Source organism: Simochromis diagramma, unplaced genomic scaffold (genome assembly GCF_900408965.1).
Source record: "Simochromis diagramma unplaced genomic scaffold, fSimDia1.1 OVJJ01000553.1, whole genome shotgun sequence".
Lineage (NCBI taxonomy): Eukaryota > Metazoa > Chordata > Actinopteri > Cichliformes > Cichlidae > Simochromis > Simochromis diagramma.
Genome location: NW_024387095.1, coordinates 1,003,884 through 1,027,215, shown reverse-complemented (window position 1 = coordinate 1,027,215; position 23,332 = coordinate 1,003,884). Strand labels below are relative to the sequence as shown.

The 23,332-nt window shown below is 40.6% G+C and overlaps 1 protein-coding gene across 2 annotated transcripts; it reads left to right on the top strand.

The window, feature by feature from the left end:
- Positions 1-7,551: 7,551 nt before the first annotated feature.
- Positions 7,552-20,665, top strand: ttc14 (tetratricopeptide repeat domain 14). 2 transcript variants are annotated; one of them, XM_040046417.1, is made up of 12 exons: positions 7,552-8,149; positions 9,746-9,873; positions 10,002-10,201; positions 10,736-10,820; positions 11,196-11,325; positions 11,696-11,851; positions 11,992-12,063; positions 12,204-12,323; positions 12,728-12,850; positions 14,752-14,869; positions 18,764-18,870; positions 18,997-20,665. In XM_040046417.1, exons 1-12 carry the CDS (start codon positions 8,016-8,018, stop codon positions 19,967-19,969), a joined length of 2,346 nt encoding a protein of 781 aa, XP_039902351.1. In that variant the 5' UTR covers positions 7,552-8,015; the 3' UTR covers positions 19,970-20,665. The 2 variants fall into 2 exon arrangements, with proteins under 2 accessions (XP_039902351.1, XP_039902350.1); XM_040046416.1 differs by having other exon boundaries at positions 11,678-11,851.
- The last annotated feature ends 2,667 nt before the right edge of the window (positions 20,666-23,332 follow it).

Genomic DNA, 23,332 nt, shown 5'->3' with positions numbered 1-23,332 from the left:
GCTCCCGCCATGTCAGTCTCGAATCAAACACAACACCTAAGTACTTAAAAGAGCTCACTTTCCCAATCACCTTGTCATACAGTGTCAATGTCAAAGTCTCACTCACTTTTCTTTTGGTAAAGAACGTCATTTTTGTTTTTTCCACGGAAAACCTGAATCCCCAGTCAAATCCCCACTCAACCACCATATTTAGAGCCTCCTAAACCTTGCCCACTAGGTGCTCAATATTTTTTCCTTTTTTCCATAACACACCATCATCAGCGAACAAAGACCTCCCAATTCCCTCAGGAACATCAGAAAAAACATCATTGATCATTATAACAAAAAGCAGAGGACTAATTGCACTGCCCTGTGGCGTTCCATTCTCAACCATGCACTGACTAGAAATTGTAGACCCAATTCGCACTTGGATCTTACTACCAGATAAAAAGTCTTGGACCCAATTGAATGTCCTGCCACCAATACCCAACTTATGCAACTTGATTAAAAGCCCATCCCTCCACAACATATCATATGCCTTTTCTATGTCAAAAAACACTGCCAAAACAGACTCTTTATTGGCCTGCGCTTTCCTAACAACATTCCCAAGTCTAACAATAGCATCAGTTGTGTTCCGAGCTGTCCTGAAACCACTTTGGTAATCGGCTAAAGCCCCTTTTCTTTCCAGCTCAAAAGACAGTCTTGCCATTATCATACGTTCTATTAACTTACACACATTTGACGTAAGAGCAATCGGTCTGTAGCTATCTGGTTTAGATGGATCCTTCCCGGGTTTTCTTATTGGCACAATAACAGCCTCCTTCCAAGTACTTGGGAGCTCACCCTTAATCCAAACTGTGTTAACCAAATACAGCAGTTTAGTAAGCGCTTTCGTATCAAGGTTCTTCAACATCAAATAACAAATTTGATCTTTTCCCGGGGCTGTGGGCTTTGTTTTTTGAAGTGCTCTCACCAGTTCCTCCCGAGAAAACACCACATCCAAACTACTACCCATGTGCGCCTTTCTTACTAGAGCCTCCGAATACTGTGTTTTAGTTTGGCACATGCTGTCTTTTCCCAACACGGATATGTTATCAGAGCTATGAATCTTAGCAAAAGTTTTCACCATAACCTCCACTTTTTCCTGAGCCGTGACAAAGTTCTGTTGGCCTGAAGATAGAACTGGGTAATCCCATTCCCGCCGATCACCTCCCATTCTTCTGACCATGCCCCAGACCTCCCCCACTGGAGTGGTTCTCCCTATTTTAGAACAGAACAACCTCCAACTGCTCTGCTTTGCTTGTCTCACTGTTCTCCTGACCACTGCCACTGCTTTTCTGTACGCAATCAGAGCTTGTACATTAAGGGTTCTTTGGAGAAATTTAAACGCCTTGTTTCTTTCCTTTACAGCAATTCGACAGCCCTCTGTCCACCACGGCACCAAAGTCCTACTTACATTGCCTGTACTGGTCGGGATTGAGGCCTTAATGGCTACCACAAGTACGTCAACAAACTGATTATTCATATGATCAACGCTACCAGACTCATCAACCTTGTCAATCGATTCCTCACATAATTTTTGGAATTTCGTCCAGTCAGCCCTATGAAAACTCCACTTCTTATGCACCTCTCTTAGAGATACCTGTATCTTCCCTCCAACATCACAGAAAACAGGATAATGGTCACTGCCGATAGTAGTGTCTGTTCTGATGGTCCACTGACTTATGCCTGCAAGGACAGTTGAGACTAGAGTTAAATCCAAAACTGACTCTGTTCCATTAACAACATTACATCTGGTCCCCCTACCATCATTCAGGCACACCAGATTGCATGTATCCATCAATTCCTCAATTACCTTACCATTTTTATCTGTGTGTGTGCCACCCCACACTCTGCTATGGGCATTAAAATCCCCACACCAAATAACTCTACGACAGTCACTGCCTTCAATTGAACGAAGACGCGGCAGCTCCAGTCTGGCGCAAGGATTGTAGAAATTCACAATAACAACAGGTTCATCCCTGTCCCAAACCTCAACAGCAATATACTCCAAATCATCGCCTTTACCCAGGAGTCTATATGGAATGTCTTGTTTGACAAACGTTGCACACCCTCCCCTTCCACCGCGGTCCCAGTCATTTCTTATTATTTTGTACCCATACAACACAAAATCCAAAGAAGACTTAAGCCAAGATTCCTGTACACAAATGACATCCGGTTTGACACCAAGTAGTTTGACGAAATGCTTCAACTCTTGGCCATTGACCAACAGACTCCTTGCATTCCATTGAAGAATAAGTACCATGAGTACACAAAAGAACATCACGTTTCCTGACTTGACTGAAAATTGAGGTTGTCCCTCACGTCTTCCCATGTCAGTCCTACTAACCCCAAGTGGTTAATCGCCGCCTTAACAATGAGCTGAATTTTCTCCTGCTTAGATCTCACATCAGCTGGCTCCTTTGTCTCTGCACTCACTATCCCCTTTAACAGGTCAGCCTGGCGGCTGATAGGCCACCTCGGGGAACGCCCCCACCTCACAGGTGCCTACAGTCCACAGTGGATTAGAAGAATTTTGTGCAACAACACTAAAATACATAATATAAATATGATGATAAAACCATGCAATATAAATATCAATAAACAAACATGCAATATAAATATCACAATCAAATCATGCAAATAAAATCAACACTACGTACCAATACACAGGTTGATAAAACATAAAAACACAAATTTCCACTGTGTGACATTTACTCGCACTGTTATAACTGGAGCCTCGTCGTCTCGTCTCTCTTTATACTGTACTGTTTATAGCGGAGATGACAATAAAGTTTACTTTGACTTCAGCACAGCAGCAAGCAGGCGCACCGAGGGCTCTCGCGCTCACTTTAAAGAATTTCGAAAAAACATCGGTAAGTCTGTATCATAATGTCTGGTGTTTTCGTGTTTGTTGGTTTGTTTTTATTTTGTTTTATTTTGCGAGTTGGTTATCAGATGCTGCTCCAGCCAGCCAGTAAATCCCCTGCCAACCCGCCCTCTCCTTCCTGTGCTGCAAGCAGCAGGCGCACCTCGCAAACAGAGGGCGCCCTTACTCCCAGCAAATGGACGGCAGGAAACCGATCGGTGCCTATGCCATCTCCAAAATGCGCTGGCTGATGTTGGGGCAGCATGAGTATGAGCAACTCTTTTGGTGGAGATGCCCGTGATGCCGCCCCCACCACGATACCGCCCTGGGCAACTGCCCATGTCACCCTTATCAAAAACCGCTACTGGAGGTTGTCATAATTCATCCATGACAGGGTTAAATAACAATAATTGCAATCAATCAATCAATCAATCTTTATTTATAAAGCACTTTTCATACAAAAAAAAATGTAGCACAAAGTGCTTTACATAGTTAAAAGCAGCCCACCCCACCCTCCAACTCACTCCCCACACTCTCATTAACATAAATGATGTGAATACACACATATCCCCCCCCCCCCCCCCCCCCACACACACACACACACACGCGCACACTTAAAGAGTAAAAATTGGGCTGGGCTCGCATGAGCCAAGTGAGGAAACACTATAACAGAGAGCCGTCTGCACCGGGAGCCGGTCACAGACCGCAGCCTCCAGGCTGGGCACACAGCAGGAGGGAGGCCAAGGAGCCCCCCAGCCAGGCTGAGAGGACCCCCAGAAACCCAGCAGCCACAGTCGATCACAGCCCCGGTGCAGAGAGCGCCCTCTGAGGAAACACTGGGGATATGACACAATAGGATATATACAGGGTAAAATGATAAAATAAATAAGAACAGGATACAATATAAATAGAGTAAGAAGATTAAAAAATGAATAAGAATAAAATCAATAAATATTAGGTAAAGTCTAAATTAATAATAGAATAACAGGATAGAATAAATAAGCATAAAATAAATAAACGTTAAGTAAAAGCTAAATTAAAAAGGTGGGTCTTGAGCCTGTTCTTAAAAACATGTACGTTCTCTGCGGCCCTGAGCTCCTCCGGCAGGCTGTTCCACAGACGAGGACCATACCACTGAAAAGCTGCCTCTCCGTGAGTATGTGTCCTGACTTTAGGGACAATTAAAAGGCCAGTACCAGAGGACCTCAGGGTCCGCGAGGGTTCATATGGTAAAAGCAGATCTGAGAGATAAGACATTTAAAAACCAATAAAACCAATGAAAATAACGTTGAAAGACCAGTGGGTGGCAGGGTATAGAGTGACACATGAGTGTCCAATGTAGTAGTTTATGTGCAAGTATACATTCAACACTGACACAAATACAAGGAAACAGACTTTGAATAGCTGTTCACGGTAGTGACCACTATGCGCGAAAGGGTTAATAATACCCTCTATATTATAATTTGATCTCTTTCCTCCATGTATAATTTTAACTACTTCCTTTATTTTATTTTAATGTATAAATGCCACAAGAAATTGTCTACCAGTCATATTAAACAATGCTGATCAGTCTTTTTACCATTTTATTTATATGGAATCTTTTGGTTTTCTTTGCACTTCCCTTTCATCTCCATGGATATTGTCCAAAATGTATTATCCAGAATGCAATCTAGAGCTGTTGATCCATCCATCTCCGACCCAATTTACTAAGGTACTGTATTATTTTATACATGTAACCTAAATGGGCATTGGGTATGATACTTTCTTCTAGCTCTAGTGCATGTACATACTCTGTCGTTACTCAGTACTTTGTAATGGCTAACAGCTAAACAACAATTCAGTCCAGGTTTGAGCTTATTTGTGGAAATATGGAATAAATATGGAAGTCATCTGGACAGTTGACATTTTGTTTTTATGAGAATATTAAATATTTTTTGAGGATGCACTGAAAGCATGCAGTTATCCTGGAACATTTATTTACTTTAAAATAAATATAATTTAGTTCTTACTATCCCACAAACAATGATACAGATATGACTTGTAATAAATACTTACTCTGTGCTGCATGAAAATGTCCAAGCAGTATTATCCAGCAAATAATTTTTCTTTCCATGATGGTTGTAGTTACTTCTCACTGCTCTCAGCACAGACTGTTTTTATGTCTGATTGTGCATTGTACTTAGATCATGAAATGCTCCTCCTTCCATTATTCAAAGGAATGTTTAAGGATTTGTGACAGAGACTACGTTCATAGAAACTGAAAAAATAGGTATGTGCATGGGAAAATACATATCTGTGTAATGTAGGACAAATTCATTTTTACTTTTTAATTATTTATTAATATTATCACACACTTACACTATGGGCCTTGCAGCATCACAGGGTGACAGTCCAGTTTCAACAGTTAATGTCACTACAATCTCTACAAGTTTGTCGTATCTGGTAGTGTCTGATTTGTAGCGTCTTCATGATCTTATTAAGTAAAATTCTCATTCTCATTGTAGGCTATGAATGGATGCACTCTGTAGGAGTGCATCACTTAGTGTTTATGAGTCATAAGCAAAGCATTTCATTTGATTTTAATAAAAAAGACAATTAATAACACAAAACAACAAATTTAAATTGTTAATTGTAGATTAGAATTGTTCTTGTTGTCCACTGCACATTTTTTAGCTGACGTTTTTTTCCTTTTAAGAAATATAAATAGCTCGTTTACATAAAGTGCCTTACATTGCATGTAGTAACTAAAACTTCATGAGGTAGCCAAACAGGTTTTTCATTATGTGTTGGACTTCCTCCTCAGAATGATTTTTACTGTGTGTGTGTGTGTGTGTGTGTGTGTAGTTGTTTTAGGGTTACAAGGTTATATAGGTTTAAGGTAAGTATGAAGGTTAGGCAATAATTTCTGATGGTTAATGTTATTGTAAGGGGCTAGGGAAAGCATTATGCCCATTCAATGTCCTGACTGAGGTGTGAAAATGAGAGCTGGTATGCTTTTCCAATGTGGAGGTACGTAAAGACGACAGGAGAGGTCTCAATGTCTCACTCCAACTTTATTACTGGATTCACCAGAACTCCACATCCAAAAAGCGCCCAAATCTGTGAGTGGAGTCACCTGGTGGTCCGCCACAATATATACTGGTCAAAAGTTTTAGAACACCCTAATCTTTCCAGTTATTTATTGCAATTTAAGTAATCCAAGTCCAATGAATAGCTTGAAATGGTACAAGGTTAAGTAGTTAACTGCCAGAGATTAAAAAAATGTTAGGTTACCCAAAACTGAAAAATAATGTACATTTTTAAAATTATACAAAAAGGCCTTTTACAGGTAAAACAAAATGGGCTAACAATTTCAAGGTTTTATGCAGCAATGGAGGTTGAATAGTATTGTACTGCACAAAGTAGTGTGTCGCTACAAAAATGGTGGGAAAAGGGCAGTTAATAAGGGAAGAGAGACAGACTATCATGACACTTAAAAATGTAGGCCTTTCCTACAGAGAAATTTCAAAGAAACTCAGGGTGTCAGTGACTACAGTTTCCTTCACCATCAAAAGGCACTCCGAAACTGGGGAAAACTCTGACAGGAAGAGGTCTGGAAGACCCAAAGCCACAACTGATTCGAGGACAATTTTCTGAGATGTAACAGCTTGCATGATAGGCTGCTCACAGGACAACAGCTTCAGGCACAGCTTAATAGTGGTTGTAGTAAGCAAGTCTCAGTTTCAACTGTGAAGAGAGTGAAGACTTTGAGCTGCAGGTTTGATAGGGCGAGTTGCAGCAAGAAAGCCATTGCTAAGATGTCACAATAAGACAATGGCCATGAAACACCGCCACTGGACTACTGAAGGCTGGAAAAAGGTATTATGATTGATGAATCAAAATTTGAAATTTTTGGTTCATCGCGCTGGATCTCTGTACTCCGCCAAGCAGGCGAAAGGATGATTCTACAATGTGTGGCATCAACTGTCAAACATAGAGGGGAGAGTGTGATGGTCTGTGGCTGTTTTGCTGGATCCAGGATCAGTTTACCAGTCACTGAGTACAGGTCAGTTTTCAATTTTACATTAGTCCATTTTAAATGACCTTTGAATGCAACAGAGAATGCATAGAATGCAACAGCATTTCTGGATAATGTTAACCTGTTCTATTGTTTTGCACATGGTAGACATTTACCATACATTCACAGACATGGGGAACTGTGCTCACAGACAGGGATTTCTGAAAGTCTTTCATTCCTCAGGGGTCCTCTTATTCTCCAACATTCTGTTCAGCAATTCACAGCCCTACCTCTAAGACACCTCTGTTCCTATATATGTCATTGGGGAACACAGAAATTTTCCATGCTGGGTATAGTTACTTTATTTATTTTGAAAACCCTGTATACACCAAACTTTTTAGAAGTTAGTGAAATTTTAAAAAAATGGATTGGGCAATAAAATCAACCTTTGCTTGCTTGAAGTACACAAGGCTCACATTAAATCAGGGGTCAAATGAATTATTCTGCATAACAAATCAAAATGTCCATAAAAAAGAAAGCTGAATGTTCAAAGACTATTACAAATAGGGGCAAAATAAAATTTGCGTTAAGCGGTAAATATAAACACGAACTAAATAGCAGTTATCGCCATCGTTCCCATGTGGTTCTTGTTTCTCCCGACTGTTTCAGTGTGACACACACGGCGCATGCTCATTTGTCCACGATTCCTGGCTTACTAGTGAATTTTTTTCAGCATTAGCTAAACTTTGAATAGCTAAAACAACAATTTTCCTTGTGTTGCACGAACACCTTGTCCGTGTATGTGCAGTGCCGCAATATTGGGGCTTTTTATGAAGACAAACAAATTGCGGAAACAGTGTTAGTGCGGCTTTCTACTGGTGGGTTTGCTAGCTAGCTAGCTAAACAACAGAGATTGGTTGTTATCTAACTTACATACATTAAAGTGGACTTCTCAGTCTTTTTTGCAAATAATTAAACGTTTTTTAAGCTTGGAAAAAAATTGCAGTACTGTCTCAACCTCAAGGTAAGCTCTAAATTGTGCTGGCATGGGCATCGCTGAAAGAGTGCTCGGCCGCTTCGGTATTTTTTGACTCGTACAATAATGTGAGTTCAGTCCCGTAAAAGCAGAGAATGGACAGAGACTTGTTGAGGCAATGTCTGACGTATCATGGACAATCCCTGTTCAATACGCTGAAATGTGAACAAACGGAAAATCCAGACTTCCAAGCGGTGGTGTCTGACCTCTGCAAAGCCACGTATGAGAGGTATGTCTGAGTTTATGAGCACCACGGCAGGCTGCTGCAGAATGCCAAAAGTCATAAGTACAGACAAAATGCTAGTGCATCATTATTTTCTCTTAAAGTGTTAGACAAAGATGATATTGCATATAGGTTGTGAATTAAACGCTCTGAAAACAAAGATGAGTGAATATCACAGTCTTATCGCCAGTATAATTTTACTGTTTAAATCTCCTATTGCTCGTCCAGCAGATTTTCAGTTCATAAGCTGACATCTGCCTAGAAATGGTGACGCTAATGAGGAATTTGCAACTTTTGCTCGAAAATTCTCTGGATTTAAAATGACTTATAATTAAATTGCACAAGAAATATGCAGAAAAGGACTTCACCACACCTAACAGCTTTTGAATTTAGGTATTTTCAGTTCCATTGCCAGAGATGTCTAAAATCAAGCACCTAGACATGCAGTCTGACTTCACAGAAAGAATGAGTCATTATAAGGAGCTCACTGAACACATGTAGGGTACTGCAAGACCATGCCACTCCTGCAGCAAATCAGTTTATAAAATGTCTTCACTCCCAGGTTAGGTAGGAAGCAGACCATATGAACTAGACAGGCAACAAACTTTGACAGGCAGCCATCGAGTCAAGGCACTTTGCAATTGCAATAAAAAACACACTATCAATATTTAGAACTATACATGCAATGTACACTAATAAAGAAATGCAGCCACAGATATAAAATTGCAAAAATACGTGCTATAAATGTAGCTGCACAAACTGATGAATGACTTCTTTTACATTTCAAATCAAGAAAGTCTAACCTGCAGCAGCCCCTCCACTCTGTTTGCAGTTGTGCTGGGTACAGTGATTGATGCAGAAGAACTAAATTCATGTGAAACCATTAATTAAACTGGGCATGCAGTGCAGTAACACTTACCAGCGATGTGGAAGTTTGTTAATAACAAATTGTATGACTTACTGAAACTTATAGTTGAAGTATATCAGTATAATTCAGCTTAGGGGGCACAGGGACTTTACTGGATGAGCTGTGAGCCCCACACTGCTCCTGAGTATTCTGTGATCAGCTGCTCATCAATTGCTGAGGCACACTGTGTCAAAAAAAAAAAATCCCCAACACTCTGCTGACCTGATTACTGCAGGGTTCCAAGTCTCTGACATTAACATCAGTACATGAAAGGCACACCATGAGCTTCATGGCATGGGTTTCCATGGCCGAGCAACACCTGTAGGTGTAATGTGTCAGTGGCGCACTACTTTTGTCCATGTAAGCATATGTTGTTTCCACACATGTTTTCCCCCCCAATCATTTGTGAATGGTGTAGTTAAACTAAAATACCATTGTATGAAAAGAGGTGCAAAAAGTACGCATCGGTTTTTGACTAGCTACTGCAGCTGTCATTGTAGAATAAAAATCAGTAGTGTAATACAATAACTCTCAATGAAGGTCTGTGAACAAAGAGCAGGAGTGTGTATTAAGTCAACCTTTTTCTGTTGCATTACTTCATTTTCCTTTGCACCATTATACAAGAATTAGTTTGTCATAGGTGAATTCAGTCCAGCTGATCTTACTGATCTTTCTTTTGTTGTTGTTCTGTGCAGTAGGTGTGAAGAGCAGAGCAACCCACTTGTGGAGCAGTTCATTGCCAGGAAGGCTGACATCCTGTTCAGTCCAGTATGGAGAACCGCTGGTCTTCGAGGAGAGGAGCACGAGGAGGAGGAGGCTGTAGGTGTGTGTTGTTCATTCTTGTGCGTGTAAATGAAGATGAGTATGACTTGCACATAGGCCCTATCTGATGTTGAGAAAAGTGTCTGTATTTTGTGACACACTGCATCAGATCTGTCTTCGCTCTTCCAGAGCCCTATGCAGTCATGCCACCGATGGAGGTATTCATGGAGGTGTCGTATGAGGAGAGGCGATCCATGATTTACCGGGATTTGGAAAGAGGAGACATTGTGGTGGGGAGGATCAACAACATTAGAGAATACGGCTTCTTTCTCACTCTGTTTTGCACAGCAGGAGGTCTGAAAAGAGACATTGAGGACTTAGAGTTGTCGGTAGGTCAACAAGTTCAGCCTTTTGAATGTCATTGAGTTATGTCATAAATCATCACTGTAGAAGCTGAAAATTTGGGACTGTTGGCTAGTTGTTGATGAAAAACCGGCTGTGTAGCTCTGGGAATACCCGAGTGACTGCCAGTTCTTTCTTTGCGTGGAGTTTACATAAGAATACAGTCATGCTTAAAATTTATGTTATGAGTCCATGTGATGATATCTGTGCTGTAATCGTCATTTAGTCTTGTGCTTTACGGGACGTACAGGAGTGGCAGTTCCAAAAGAGTTCTGCTTTTCATCTTCGTGTCTGTTGTAAAAAAAACACCTGCATATTTGTCATCAAGCCACCTCAACTGAGGTATTACAAGTGAAAAAATTCCTCAACAGAAAGCTTCTTGGAGAGTTTCTGTTGTCAGACTGTAAATGGTGCAAATGTTGTGTAATTAAATTTGCTCCTCTGTCCACCTGAACTAAATCGGCCATCCACCTTGCATTTTACTGTTGTTTCATAAAGGCACATCTTTCTTCACCCTTCAGGCTCTGTGTCATGTCAGAGAAATTCCCTCCACTGGCAGCCATGATGATCCCCTGGCGTACTACCAGATTGGGGACTTCATCAGAGGTTTGTGTCTAACACAACCAGAACACTGAGGTCCAGAATCATATACTGCAGTTCTTTTCAGGAGCCTTTAAAACATTTTATAACAATAGATTTATTATACAGACAAAACCTGCATAAAGTATATTAATCTAGCTAATACCTTCATTCCGCGGAAAATTGGCCTATGATAGTATCTTTTTCCATTTGAGGCTTTTTTGTGTCTCAACACAACCTATATCTTAAAGTTTTAGTCTTTTATCCTATTTTAATTTTCAGGTTTGCAGTGCAGTTATAATCATAGAAATGCTTGCTGCTTTTTGAATTCCATAGTGCTGCTTCGCAGTACTGTAATGGGATATGTAAAGAATGATGGTCTGATCTTTTCTTATTCTGTAGCTGGAGTGAAAGATATTGATCGCTACCAGGAGAAAATCACAGTGTCGCTCCATCAGGCCTGTCTTTCTCCGAGCTTGGAGCACATCAAACTTGGTGTCATTACCAAGGAGGAGCTGCCTGTTCATTACAGGTAAAGAAAAACAACACGGATTGCTGAAAGAAGAAAAACAAACCTGCTTAGCTAGTTCGAGTGAATACTGTTGCATAGCATTGCATTAAGAAATGTCACACAAGCATTTGAACTAGTGTTTCATATCAAGCTTCAGTTGATTGTAGCTGCAGCAGACCATCTGTATTCGCAGTCACTGCTCATGTAAAATGTAAAGTTTGGGGATTCAATTTTTCTTTTTTATATTCATGCTTTTTTCAAGAATATGATGTATTTTGTTACACAAATGAGCGGGCTGATATGTAGCCTGAGCTTTAATATAAAAGCTTAATCTGATATAAATATGTATTAATGCATTAACGTGTGGTTGCAGTGACTGCTCTCTCCTTAGTCGTAGTGTTCAGGCAGCCACTGACTCCAGCGAGACATATGAGCGTATACTGACAGGTTGCCATGGATACCACAACCCCTCTGTAGTGGACTACTTGCTGGAAAAGGTGGGAATTAGTGATACCCACCCACCGTCAATGATGCGAGGACTGCAGAGGTAAACTTTTAGTTGGTGCGATTACACAGTAATTCCCCTAATTTCATACAAATTTGCAAGCAGATTCATGCAATAATGGAAGTTTGGACATCTAGCAAGGCTGTTAAATAGTGTGGTGTCTGTGGTTCTTTTCTCCACAGTAAACTTTTCCAAGCAGAGGATTTTGCTTCTGCAATCAGGAAGAAACAGTCTGCATCCTGGGCCTTAAAGTGGTAATGTATTAGCTATCAACTTTGACCACAGAAAATGGATGGGATGTTGCATCATCTTGTTTTTGGACCACTTATTCCCCCTGGCTTAGACTTCACAATAATACAAACCTGACTTGTATTTTGCTTGTGTGTTTTTCAAGTGTCCGTGCAGGGGTGGACCACTTCAAACATGGTCGCCATGTGGAAGCCATGAATGAATACAACAAAGCCTTGGAAATAGACATTAGTAATGTAGAAGCACTGGTGGCACGTGGAGCTCTGTGAGTCTGCTTTCAGTTCAAATGATGAGACCTGTTGTTTGTATAATTCTGTCCTTGTTTGAGATATTCCCTCGTCTTTCATGACCCTGTAAACACCTAACTGGTTTAAATTACAAGAAATATATACAGTGTTTACAATAGTTTATTTATTGGATGCATCAAGACATTTTAAACGACTTTGGTAAGTTTCCTCATACCATTTCCCATACCAGAATGGAATGAGGAACAGTAATTAAGACACCACACATGGCCCTGTACTATTGTCGTAGCTCTTTGGAATGAAAAGTTGCTTTTGGCTTAGTACCTGGTAAACACACATGACACTTGTTACCGAAACCTGGCATAGTCCTGAAAATGAGATCAATCTTATCGTCTTTTTTGTGCTTCTTTCACTTTGTACACAGGTATGCTAACAAAGGCAGCATCATGAAGGCAATAACAGATTTTGAACGAGCTCTGGAGAACTGTCCTGATCACCGCAACGCCAAGAAGTATCTGTGTCAGACACTAGTGGAGAGAGGAAAACAGTAAGCACTGCTTCACTTAGTAGGCAGATGTGAAATGAGAGCTTACAGTTCAGTCGTGATCTACTAGTTGAAAGACTCAGATCAGAGAGAAGTGTAGGAATGTTAATGAGAAGCTGCCAGCTCCACCACCTTTTTCTTGTTACAGTGCACAATGGGCCTGATATGTCAGTATGCAAATACTATTGATTTTAAATCCAGGTATGAAGAGCGATGTGCAAGGTAACTACAGACAGAACAACTTTGATTTTTCCCAAGGAGGAAACGAAGCTTTCTCTGGCCTGCTCCTTTTTCCCTGTTTAACCATTTCACAGCCTGATTATGGTGCACTGCTAGTGTTTATGAATAGAAGCTGCATAGAAGGACGAAGTTAGAAAAAGGTTCACAGGCTATTCTGAAACAGGTGAGTGAGCATCAGCTCAGCTGCTTTGTTCCCGTGAAAAAGGGAGAAACATGTAAATAACATGTATTATTTTTCTTTGGCTCTCGGAGGAGGTGGACGCACTTTTCTCCTCTCTCTTATCTTCCCTGCTAGTTCTTGTGTCCTTGTCTAGTCTCGTGTCTTTTTTGTGTTACTTTCCCTGGAACACTCTCTCACAGTCTGTGTCTAAAACCTAAAAGAGAATTATGGATTTGATCAACTGGTCTCTGAATGCTATTGACACCCTTTAACGAGAAGTCTGGGCTTGGGAGAACCCGAGTGCCCTGGAGGGACTTTCCCTGCCGGATACACGATGGACGGGTGGCAGAGGATCGTGTGCCTGGCGGGACTGTCGATCGAGGACGCTGAAGATATCTACCTATTCGGAACCATGATAACAGGGTTCTTGCTGATCGGAGCTGGCTTGGCCCTGGCTTATCGGAGAATTAAGAGAGCGGAACCGGCTGTTCAAACCCCCACAAGGCTGTCCGCTGGGATTGGAACGACAGGTGCGACTTCTCAGAAAGGGCTCACTGAAGGCAGCATGGTTAAGAGCTTGGAGGCGCTTACGACTGCAGTGAATGCTCAGAATAACACCTTTGAGCGTATGTATGTTGGATTACATCAGGAAAGAATCAACTCAGAACAACATCTCTGGGTGGAGCTGGATTACACCTCAGATCAGTTGGCTGCGGTCGTGAGGTCTCAGAATCTGCTATGTGAGCAAAAAGAGTGACAAGACCACAGAATCGACGGCTAATAACATCACGGAGAAGCTCGCAGCTATTAACGGGAGACTGAGAGACCAGTGTCGGAGTGTTAAAAAACAGCTTGAAATTCTCAATTGCCATCATAACCCGGCTACCCCTTCGGCGCCAGCTGTGGGCTCAAGGCTGGAGCCGAACAACAACTCCCTGATAACGACTGTGTTGAGTCTGTTCCTTCCCATTCCCTACAAGGCCACCTGGGTTGGCTGGAAGACTGTTTACTTAGCCTGGCAGGGCGAAGGACACTGTCTCAGCTGAACTATGGACACGCACACACATACATATACTACTGATAAGCACTCACTGACGTATCACCTCCCTACCCGAATCCAACGCCACCTCCAACGCTTACCTCCCCCATGATGTGGACATCGGGTCAGCTGCAGGCGCAGTCGAAAGATTGCAGCGGTCCCAGATCAGATGTACACACTGGAACACTTTCCCATGTTGCTTGTCTGTGTTTATTGTGTTATGGTGTGTTGATACCTGTGCATTCCTTTATTATCCTTTTGTGTTGCACATTTCAATGTTTTTTTTTTTCCTCGCTACCTGGCCTGACCTGTCTCCCCAATGTGATGTTTGTATTGTATGTATGTTCGGCAAGGTCTGTCATCTCGGTTGTGGGCAAAAGACCTGCAACTGACAAATAAAGGCTATCTCATCTCATCTCATCTCTCATTATCATTTACTCAAAGGATGTTTGTTTGTGCTTGCAGGCTTGAGGAACAGGAAAAGCTAGTAACAGCTGAGGGATTGTACAGAAGAGCTCTAGCTTTAGATGGCTCAAACCCTGAGGCACAGGAAGCCCTGCACAAGATCACAGACACTATACAGGTGAGCGGACACAACATATACACACACACACACACACACATGCACGCGTGCCTGAGGGGTTCAAAAAAGTTGGCAGGTATGCAGTGTGTGTATTTTAGGCTTAACTATTAAAGCAGATGCAGAAATAATGGTCCCATCAAAGTTTAATTTTAAAATGGTGTTATTTCTGTGTGACTTCAGAAAAATTTATAAAAAAGGTGGAAAAAATGAGCAGCTGCTTGTTGCTCTGACAACACAGAGAAAGGGATGATATGAGGACAGATTAGTTTCTTGTAAAATTAGTTGACAAGTTCCCAGAACTGTATTTATGTGTGCTCTGCTTAAATATGTTTAACATGTTTTTGTTTTTTTAACAAATATGTGTGCTCTGTGTACTGACCACGAGAAAACAGGCACACTAAATTTAGCAGCTAACCGGTGACCACTGGGCACTAAGCAGCTACAGATCCAGATATTTCTGATAGCAGTAAGAATTTTTCCTTGCTCAAAAGAGGCCTTTTGGGGTGTTTACGCACATGATCACAGTAGAATTCAGTTAAAAAAAGAGTCAGTTTTAAGCCCTCGGTATACCTGCTGCATTGGTTGCTTTGTCCTACGCTGGGAATGCCACTGACAGCCACATCCATTTCTGTTTGCTGTGGCAGTGCACGTAGCTGCTGTAGTATTAAACGATATCCTGAACGATAGGTGAAAAAACCTCTACATCCGCACTGACAAGGGAAGAGAAGAAGTGAAAACTGGAAGCAAAAGAATTGCTGAGGTTGTTTTTACACAAATAACTTTACATAGAAAAATGTGAGGGAAATCTGTTTGTTTTATGTAACTGAAAAAACAAAAAAACTGTCCAATATATTAGATTTTTAAATCCCCAAATATTAGTCTGGAAAATCCTCTTATCGGTTGGGCTGTGCTTTTCTCTCCCATCAGCTGTATGAAAATGTATTACATTCAAAGACTGAAGAAAGAACTGTGAATATTACAGCATTAGTGGAAACTTGACAGGTCAATTTGAAGTAGTTGGTAAAAACGGGTGTTTGTAGTAATATTAATGAAGGCTGTGTTATATGCAGGTACTTCCCCTAATCATTGTTACTCCCCCTGTGTCCTTGTGTTAGAATGGCTGCTGTGAAAAGACTGTTGTTGACAGATTATCATAAGATTGTCTTACATGAAGCAGTGGATTTCGTGGTTAATCTGAGGCTTGTTAATTAAACACTAAACATTTGCACAACTTTAGCAGCTCAATAAATAAGGAACACCTCATGTACCACGACAGTGTTAATTTTATACATGCAGGCCTTTGACGCTCGTTCAGTGTTGACCTCTGTAACTTTTAATATAGGACATGAATTTAAAAAGGTTTACTAGTTATTAACTTGATTATCAGCTGTTTTAACTTAAGCCTTTTGTATGTAAGGTGTAGTATGCCACAACACTGAAAGGGCTAAGGTAAGTCTTTGGTAAGAAATGCATTAATAAAGGTGATTTATAATAGATTGCCTTATAAAATGTTTAATAGTGAAATGGCTCATTATAAAAGACTAACTTGTCAGTTTGTTGACAATCATAGCAAGTCATTTAATTTGCATAGACAAGACAATGAACTTTGATGGTAAAGGTAAAAATAACCTTAAATTTAGGGATAAAAATGAGGGTGAGGCATGTTGTGTGACTTTTGTTTTTTTTTTGTTTGGGTGGGGGGGGGGGACTAAAGAATGGTAAATGGCCTGTATTTGTATAGCACTTTACTTGGTCCTAAGGATCCCAAAGCGCTTTACACTAGGGGTGGGCGATATAAACGATATATACGATAGAAAATACGATATAAATTTGACCAACGATAGAGATTTTGACTATACCGCTCTATCGCGATAGCGCATGTTGATGACGTCATCAAGCTGCGCCTGTTTTGGTCTAAAGCATTGCAGCCATTACAACCATTATCATCTGCAAATTATGCCGGGCGACAGTCATAGCAAAGAGATGAAGCACTTTTGAAATATGGGGAAAGCCAAAAACTGCCCTTCCTCCACTTCCGTAACATTGATTCATTAATGTTGAATTCTCTCGCAGCTGCTCTATTCCCATGTTGTTGCAGTATATTAATAACTAACTTCGTATTGTGGATGAAAAGTCTCAGTTGTTCTCCTGACTGAAGTTTGGCCTGTGTATAGCATCCTGCTATGCGATTGCATTCGTCCCTGACCACCAGAATCCCTCACGTTAACTTTTATTGAGTGGGGAAAAAAAGTTGGCGTTCCTCCTCCAGCTTCACTGTGCTAATGTTATGCTAACATAGCTGTGTCGCTAGCAATCACGTAGCACAACATTATACACCAGGTAGTCCAACTTCAGTAACCCTGCAAATGCCACTGCTGTTTAGTTTTCTGTCTTCATTTATGTTGGAAGTGGTAGCAGAGCTGTACGTTTTAATTAGCTTCAGAACATGGTATGTCATGTTTAGGTGGAAACTAGCGAGCTAACTTCCTGTTAACTTCTAACTCGGTTAAATTTAATAACTTCTGTTTTCATGGATGCCTGAATCTTAAACTTAATTGTTACACCTGGTAAAGCAGCAACGCTGATGATTTTATTAAAGATGAAAGAATTTAGACCGTTTTTAACTCTCAGTGTTCGTTTGACTTTGGGACCTGAAGCGGAAGGAGTTTTGGACCCAGATTACTCCGCAAAGCTCCTCACTACGGCAGTCGTAATGCTCTGACAATCCATCAAGCATGGCGGCTTACCAAAGTTGTACTAAAACATTTTTTAACAGATTTCTGCACGCCCAAAATCGGTTCGAGGTCAGTAAGCACAACCAGAATTCATACATAAGGCACACTCTCGATTTTTGAGAAAATTAAAGGATTTTATGTGTGCCTTATAGTGTGGAAAATACGTTATAGAGAAGAAAATAATATATCGCGATATATATCGTTACCGCACGTGCTTCAAATTATACCGCGATATGGATTTTAGGCCATATCGCCCAGCCCTACTTTACACTATACACAGTCATCCACCCATTCACACACACATTCGCACACAGAAGGAGAGAGTGAGACAGCAAAGAGTATAACAATAAACAGTAAATGTGTGTGGGTACGCCTGGGTGCTGAAGAAAGACATGAGCTGCTGTCCATGGTGTTGAAACCAGTTTGAGCACATTTCTAAAGTGCATATTATTCATGTAGGAATGTTTTCTTTAAAAAAACCCAAAAACACTATATTTAAAAAAGAAAAAATGCTTTTCTACTTTGCTCCGAGCACTGTGGTTTGTAATACTGATGAACTGTTTTGGTGTGTATGTGTGTGTTCGCAACCCTTGGACTCTGACCCTCTGCCCTCTGACCTTCTGACTGCTGCGGTCTTGTCACCTGCCTCGTGGGGGGGGGGGAATAATCTGCACAATGGCAACAATGACTCCTCTTCTGCTGGATACTTGTATTCCGTGTCCCGGGTTCAAATACGGTAATGTTGAAACCTTCTCCACCTAATTCTGGGACAAATACCATTTCTTTGCACATCTCTGCTTGCACCTCTGTCCTTCCATCAATCTAAAAAAAATTTTTAAATCTACCCCCACTCTGGGATCATACCACATCATTCTCTATGGTAAATCTGTAACTCATCACACATTTCTCTTCCTGCGATCTGTTTGGTTTGTGACGGTTATGTATGCTCTACAAACCTCTTGATTTTTTTCTTTCCCTCTCCATACATACTTTCTCTGATGCAAATGGCTGAATAAATGAATGAATGAATGATTGTTGTTTCGGGATTTTTGTGTGGTTTTGGGTCATGGCGTGTATGTCTTTGAATATGTTTCTGTGGACTTTTGGCTGCCTGCCATTGTCATGTCTCGTCTTGCCTCACCTCACCCGGCGACTAAAGAAATCGATTCGCCTGCGAGAGGAAGCACTGGCTAAGGAACAGGTCAAAACTAAGAGTGGCCAGAGCAGTGCTGAAAAATTACGTAAGATCTTAAAAGAGGAGAAGAGGTAAGCTGACCGATTGATTTATTTACTTAAAGCTAAAAGAAAAGCCACTTCTGTTAAGGACAGCCTCATAATACCCCGCCTGTTTTACCAGAAAAATATTATCAGTACATGTCTTCTATTTTTCAGGATGAAGAAAAAACGGAAGAGATCATCCTCCTCCTCATCCTCCACTTCTTCAAGGACATCCTCCTCCTCCACATCATCATCGTCCTCTCGCAGGCAGTCTAAAAAGAAGAAAAAGAAAAGGAGGAAATCAGAGCGTGGAAGCAAGCGCCATCGCAGGATCTCCTCAAAGGAGAGCAGGAGAAGCAACGAGGGTAAGAAAGATAGGAAGGAGAAAGAGGAGGATGACGAGCTGGAGTGGTATCCCGCACCTTCCAATACCTCAGCTACTTTTCTCAACCAGGTGGGAGGCCTGGGGTTTGGAGTGAGGGACGAGGAGCAGGTAGAAGGGAAGGATGCAGATGATAGAAAGAGTTTCAAGCTGTACTCGCTGTCAGCAGCTTCAGAAGAGGAAGAGTCTGACTCCCCACAGAAAGAAAGAAAGGGAAGGGACAGGGAGGAGAGCAGGACGAAGAAAACAAAGAGCAGCCTGAGCAGAAGCCCAGATAGAGAGAAGATTAGGAGCAGGAGTAGAGAAAGGAGGAATAGAAGTAGGGATGGTGACAGGAAGAAAGACAGAAGAAGCAGTGACTACAAAAGGAGAAGTAGTTTAGATGAAAATTCCAAGCGGAAATTATCCTGCTCGTCAGGAGAGTTGGAGTATTCGGGTCGTAAATCTAGTTACCGACCTGAGCATTCTGGAAATTCCACTTCCAAACACCCAGAGAACAGGAATGACTCATCATCCAGGAACCTCTTTGAAGAGAATAGAGGCAGGCTGGAAGTTCACGGAGCAGATCAGGTGAAAAGAGAGAAGGAAAGTCGAATGGAAGAAGGTACCATTCCAGATCAAGGACACAGTAAAAAAGGAAGTGCTGGAAATCAAAATGAACAGTGCAGCATGGGGGCCAAAAAGGACCTCCCTGCAAACCTGTTGGATATTTTTAACCAGATTGCTGAGTTTGAGAAGGAAAAAGGAGTGAAACCAAAAAAATAACAAGAGGGTATGATATCCATACAGGTGTTCGGAAAAAAGGTGAAAGTAATATTAGTACCATGAAACTACTCTCTGGACTGCATCAATACTCCTGATCTATGGCCAAATCTGTTGCTGATTGAATGTCACCAGCTATTTTTTTTTTTTTTTTAAAGTTTGTCTTTTTGCAGAAAATGAGCCATTTTACTTTGAAAGGTTGTTATTCCCTATGTCAGACTGGAGTGCTATAATAATTTCCTAGTAACTGTTTGTCAAAATGTCCTGAAATGTTCACCTTGATGGGTTCAAACAGGTTTAACACTTTAAAATAATGCTACAGTAAATTCATATTTTTAAACTGGCAAACAGTACATGTCATATCTAAGCACGAGAATATCAGATTCAGTCCATATTATTACATTATCTTCAGAAGCATCGCCTTTAGAGAATAGTGAACATTTTGACAAGCTGTTGCATAACTTTGCTCTGTAAGCTTGATGATCTGTTCTGTGACGCTCTTTTTGCTGTCAAAGAAGTTGACTGCCTTATATTTACTGCTGTGTGCCATGTTGTACATTCTTTCTGTGGCTTGTTAAACCTCTGTCCAAACAATCCTTAAGACTATACTTAGTGCAGAACTTCCAGCTGTATTCTGACTAATTGTCTCCTGTAATAAAACAAAGTCAGTTGAGTCAGTAAAGCATTTCAAATATCAAACCTGCAAGTCGTTGAAGTCCTTTTTTTTCTTCTTCTTCTTTTTTTTTATAGCTGTAATCCAATACATGTCTGCATGTTATCTACAGTGATGAGCACTGTGTTATCAGGTGCAGATATAATCAATTAGATGCAGTGTTGTGGAAAAGTATTTGCCCCCTTCATGGTTTTTTTTCCTTCTACATTTATTGCACTGTAATGTTTCAGATCACCAAACAAATTTTAGTATTGGACAAAGATGACCCAGGCCCATTGAATTAAGAAATCACTCAAATAGAACCTCTGACATATGCTTAAAAAATCTCAGAAAATGCAACACATCACGCCACTATCTAAAGTCATTCAAGAGCATTTAAGAATCAAAGTCACTGACATTTAAAGGATTACAGACCATTGCTAAGACTTTGTTACTCAAGTGGTGAACAGTAGTGAATCTTTCCAGGAGTGGCCAGCCTACCAAAATTACATCATCAACAGCATACCCAGAACAACATCTAAAGAGATGCAGTTGTCACTTGCCTCAATTAAGGTCAGAGTTCATGATTAAACTATAAAAAAGAGGCTGGACAAAAGCCGAAGACTAAAATCACTGCTGAACAAACAGAACACAAAGGTTGATCTCACATTTGCCAGAAGACATCAAGACCTATAGGAAAACATTCTGTGGACTGATGAGACAAAAGCTGAACCTTTTAGAAGGTCTGAGTCCCGTTACAGCTGGCTCGAAAAATATGTTGGTGGTAGTCTGATGGTCTGGGGTTGCTTTGCTTCTTCAGGGTCTGGATGACTTGCTGCAATTCTGCTCTCTACCAGAAAATCTTGAAGGAGAATCTCCTACCATGAGTATGTGCCCTGGGCCTCAGGCTCACTTGGGTTAAGCAGCTGGATAATGATCTGAAACACAACAGCAAGTCCAGCAATTTAAAAAAATAAGAATGTTTTGGCTTAGTCCAAGTTTAGTATGATTGATATGCTTTGTGACATTAAACAGCCCATTCATGCTGGAAAACCCTCCAGTGTCGCTGAATTAAAACAATTTCCAATTATCACAAACATTTGATTGCATTTCTTCCTGCCAGTGGTAGCACAACCAGTTTATTAGGTCTTGGAGGAATTAATTTTTTGCATAAGGTCAAATAGATTTGGAAAGAAAAATTTTGCATTTGCTCAGGATATCTTTGTCTTATATTTTACTTTCATGATCTGAAACATCAGATCAACAAATAAGTGTGAAAAACAAAGGAAAAAAGTAAGAAATTCTGTAGGGGGAAATACTTTTTCAGAGCACTGTAAATGTATAAGCATCACCTGATCTCACTGTTAGATGAAACCTTGAAAGGTCTCATCCTCACAGTGATAAGACATCATAGCTTGTGTCTGGGCTCTCAATGAGCAGCTAGGCCGTCCTTCGTAGAGCCAAAGTAAACTATGCCAAACAAAAACAAAAGTCAGTGACTTTCAAAATGTTCCACTGGGCTTTGTCTTCCACAGGACTCCCAAAACATTGAGAACTCATCAATTCAATACAACGATTTTAAATCGAGGACAAATCAGACTTGGGGAGGCTGTGTTTGGGGATAAATTTAAAAAGCCACTTTATAATCACACAGTCAAGGGTATCCATATCACTGTAATGTTAGAACTGTTGATATATTGAGAGTATCAAAGAGCTTATTAAAATCTGAATCAGCTTTATTGACCAGGTATGTATATACATACATTACTATTGCTTTGCTTTTTCTGCCTATTTTCATGATGTAAATGCAGCGGTGCAGAAAACCTTTAAACTTGGTGAAAATATTCAGCTGTGGGGTTCTTTCAAGTGAGTTGCACTTCTCTCTTCCACAGAGAGAAATACCACTGTATTTGCAGACACATTGCTAACCTCTCCTGGCTCCATAATATGTGTGGAAGAGGATTCATTTTCCACCAACGTATTGATCCTCTACATGCATGGAGGCTACTGTATATGGGCCTGTTTGAAGTTCTGGGAAAGTGTCAGTACTGCAGGCCTGTGTAGCTTTCCATCGACATTCGTGAAACCTCAACTTCATTCAAAAGAATCAGGATAAATCCAAAGGTTGGGAACACATGGCAACATCACAAGAAGCTGATTTAGGATAGAGTCAGAGGGTTTGTTCACCCAAAATCCAAGAGTACAAACTGTGACTCTATTCTTACAATCTTAGTAATATCAAAGACCTTCCTCATGGTCATAACACATTGTATTCATCGGCATTTAAAGTTTGTGCGTTAAACCAAAGTGATCAAAGTCATGGAAAGCTTCCTAATAAGTAATTAAGTGGGCCTTGAGTGGAGATTTATGTGGAATCACATTTTTAATGATTTGGGCAAAGTTCATACTAAGCTAGAATACCATTGAAAGCATGATAAAGACATGCAAGATCTCAAATATTAAAACACTTTAACTTGTAGGTTTTAAAACAGTAAGATGTTCCATGTAATATTTTACAGTTTTCATCAAGCATTAACAGTAAAGCAACAAATTTTTGGCTGGTTTTGGCTCCATAATTTTCCTCTGGTCATCGAGTGGATCAATAGCCCACACCTTGAGAACGACTAACATGTACTAAAACATCTGATGTGTTCTAGTTATTGTTGTTTGTTTTGGGTTTTTTTTTTTTTTTACTTAACACATTATTACTTCTG

Coding starts and splice junctions, on each gene's coding strand:
- ttc14 (XM_040046416.1), top strand. CDS start 8,016: ATGGACAGAGACTTGTTGAGGCAATGTCTGACGTATCATGGACAATCC. Junction 12,064..12,203: donor GCATCCTGGGCCTTAAAGTG/GTAATGTATTAG, acceptor GTGTTTTTCAAG/TGTCCGTGCAGGGGTGGACC. Junction 12,324..12,727: donor CTGGTGGCACGTGGAGCTCT/GTGAGTCTGCTT, acceptor CTTTGTACACAG/GTATGCTAACAAAGGCAGCA.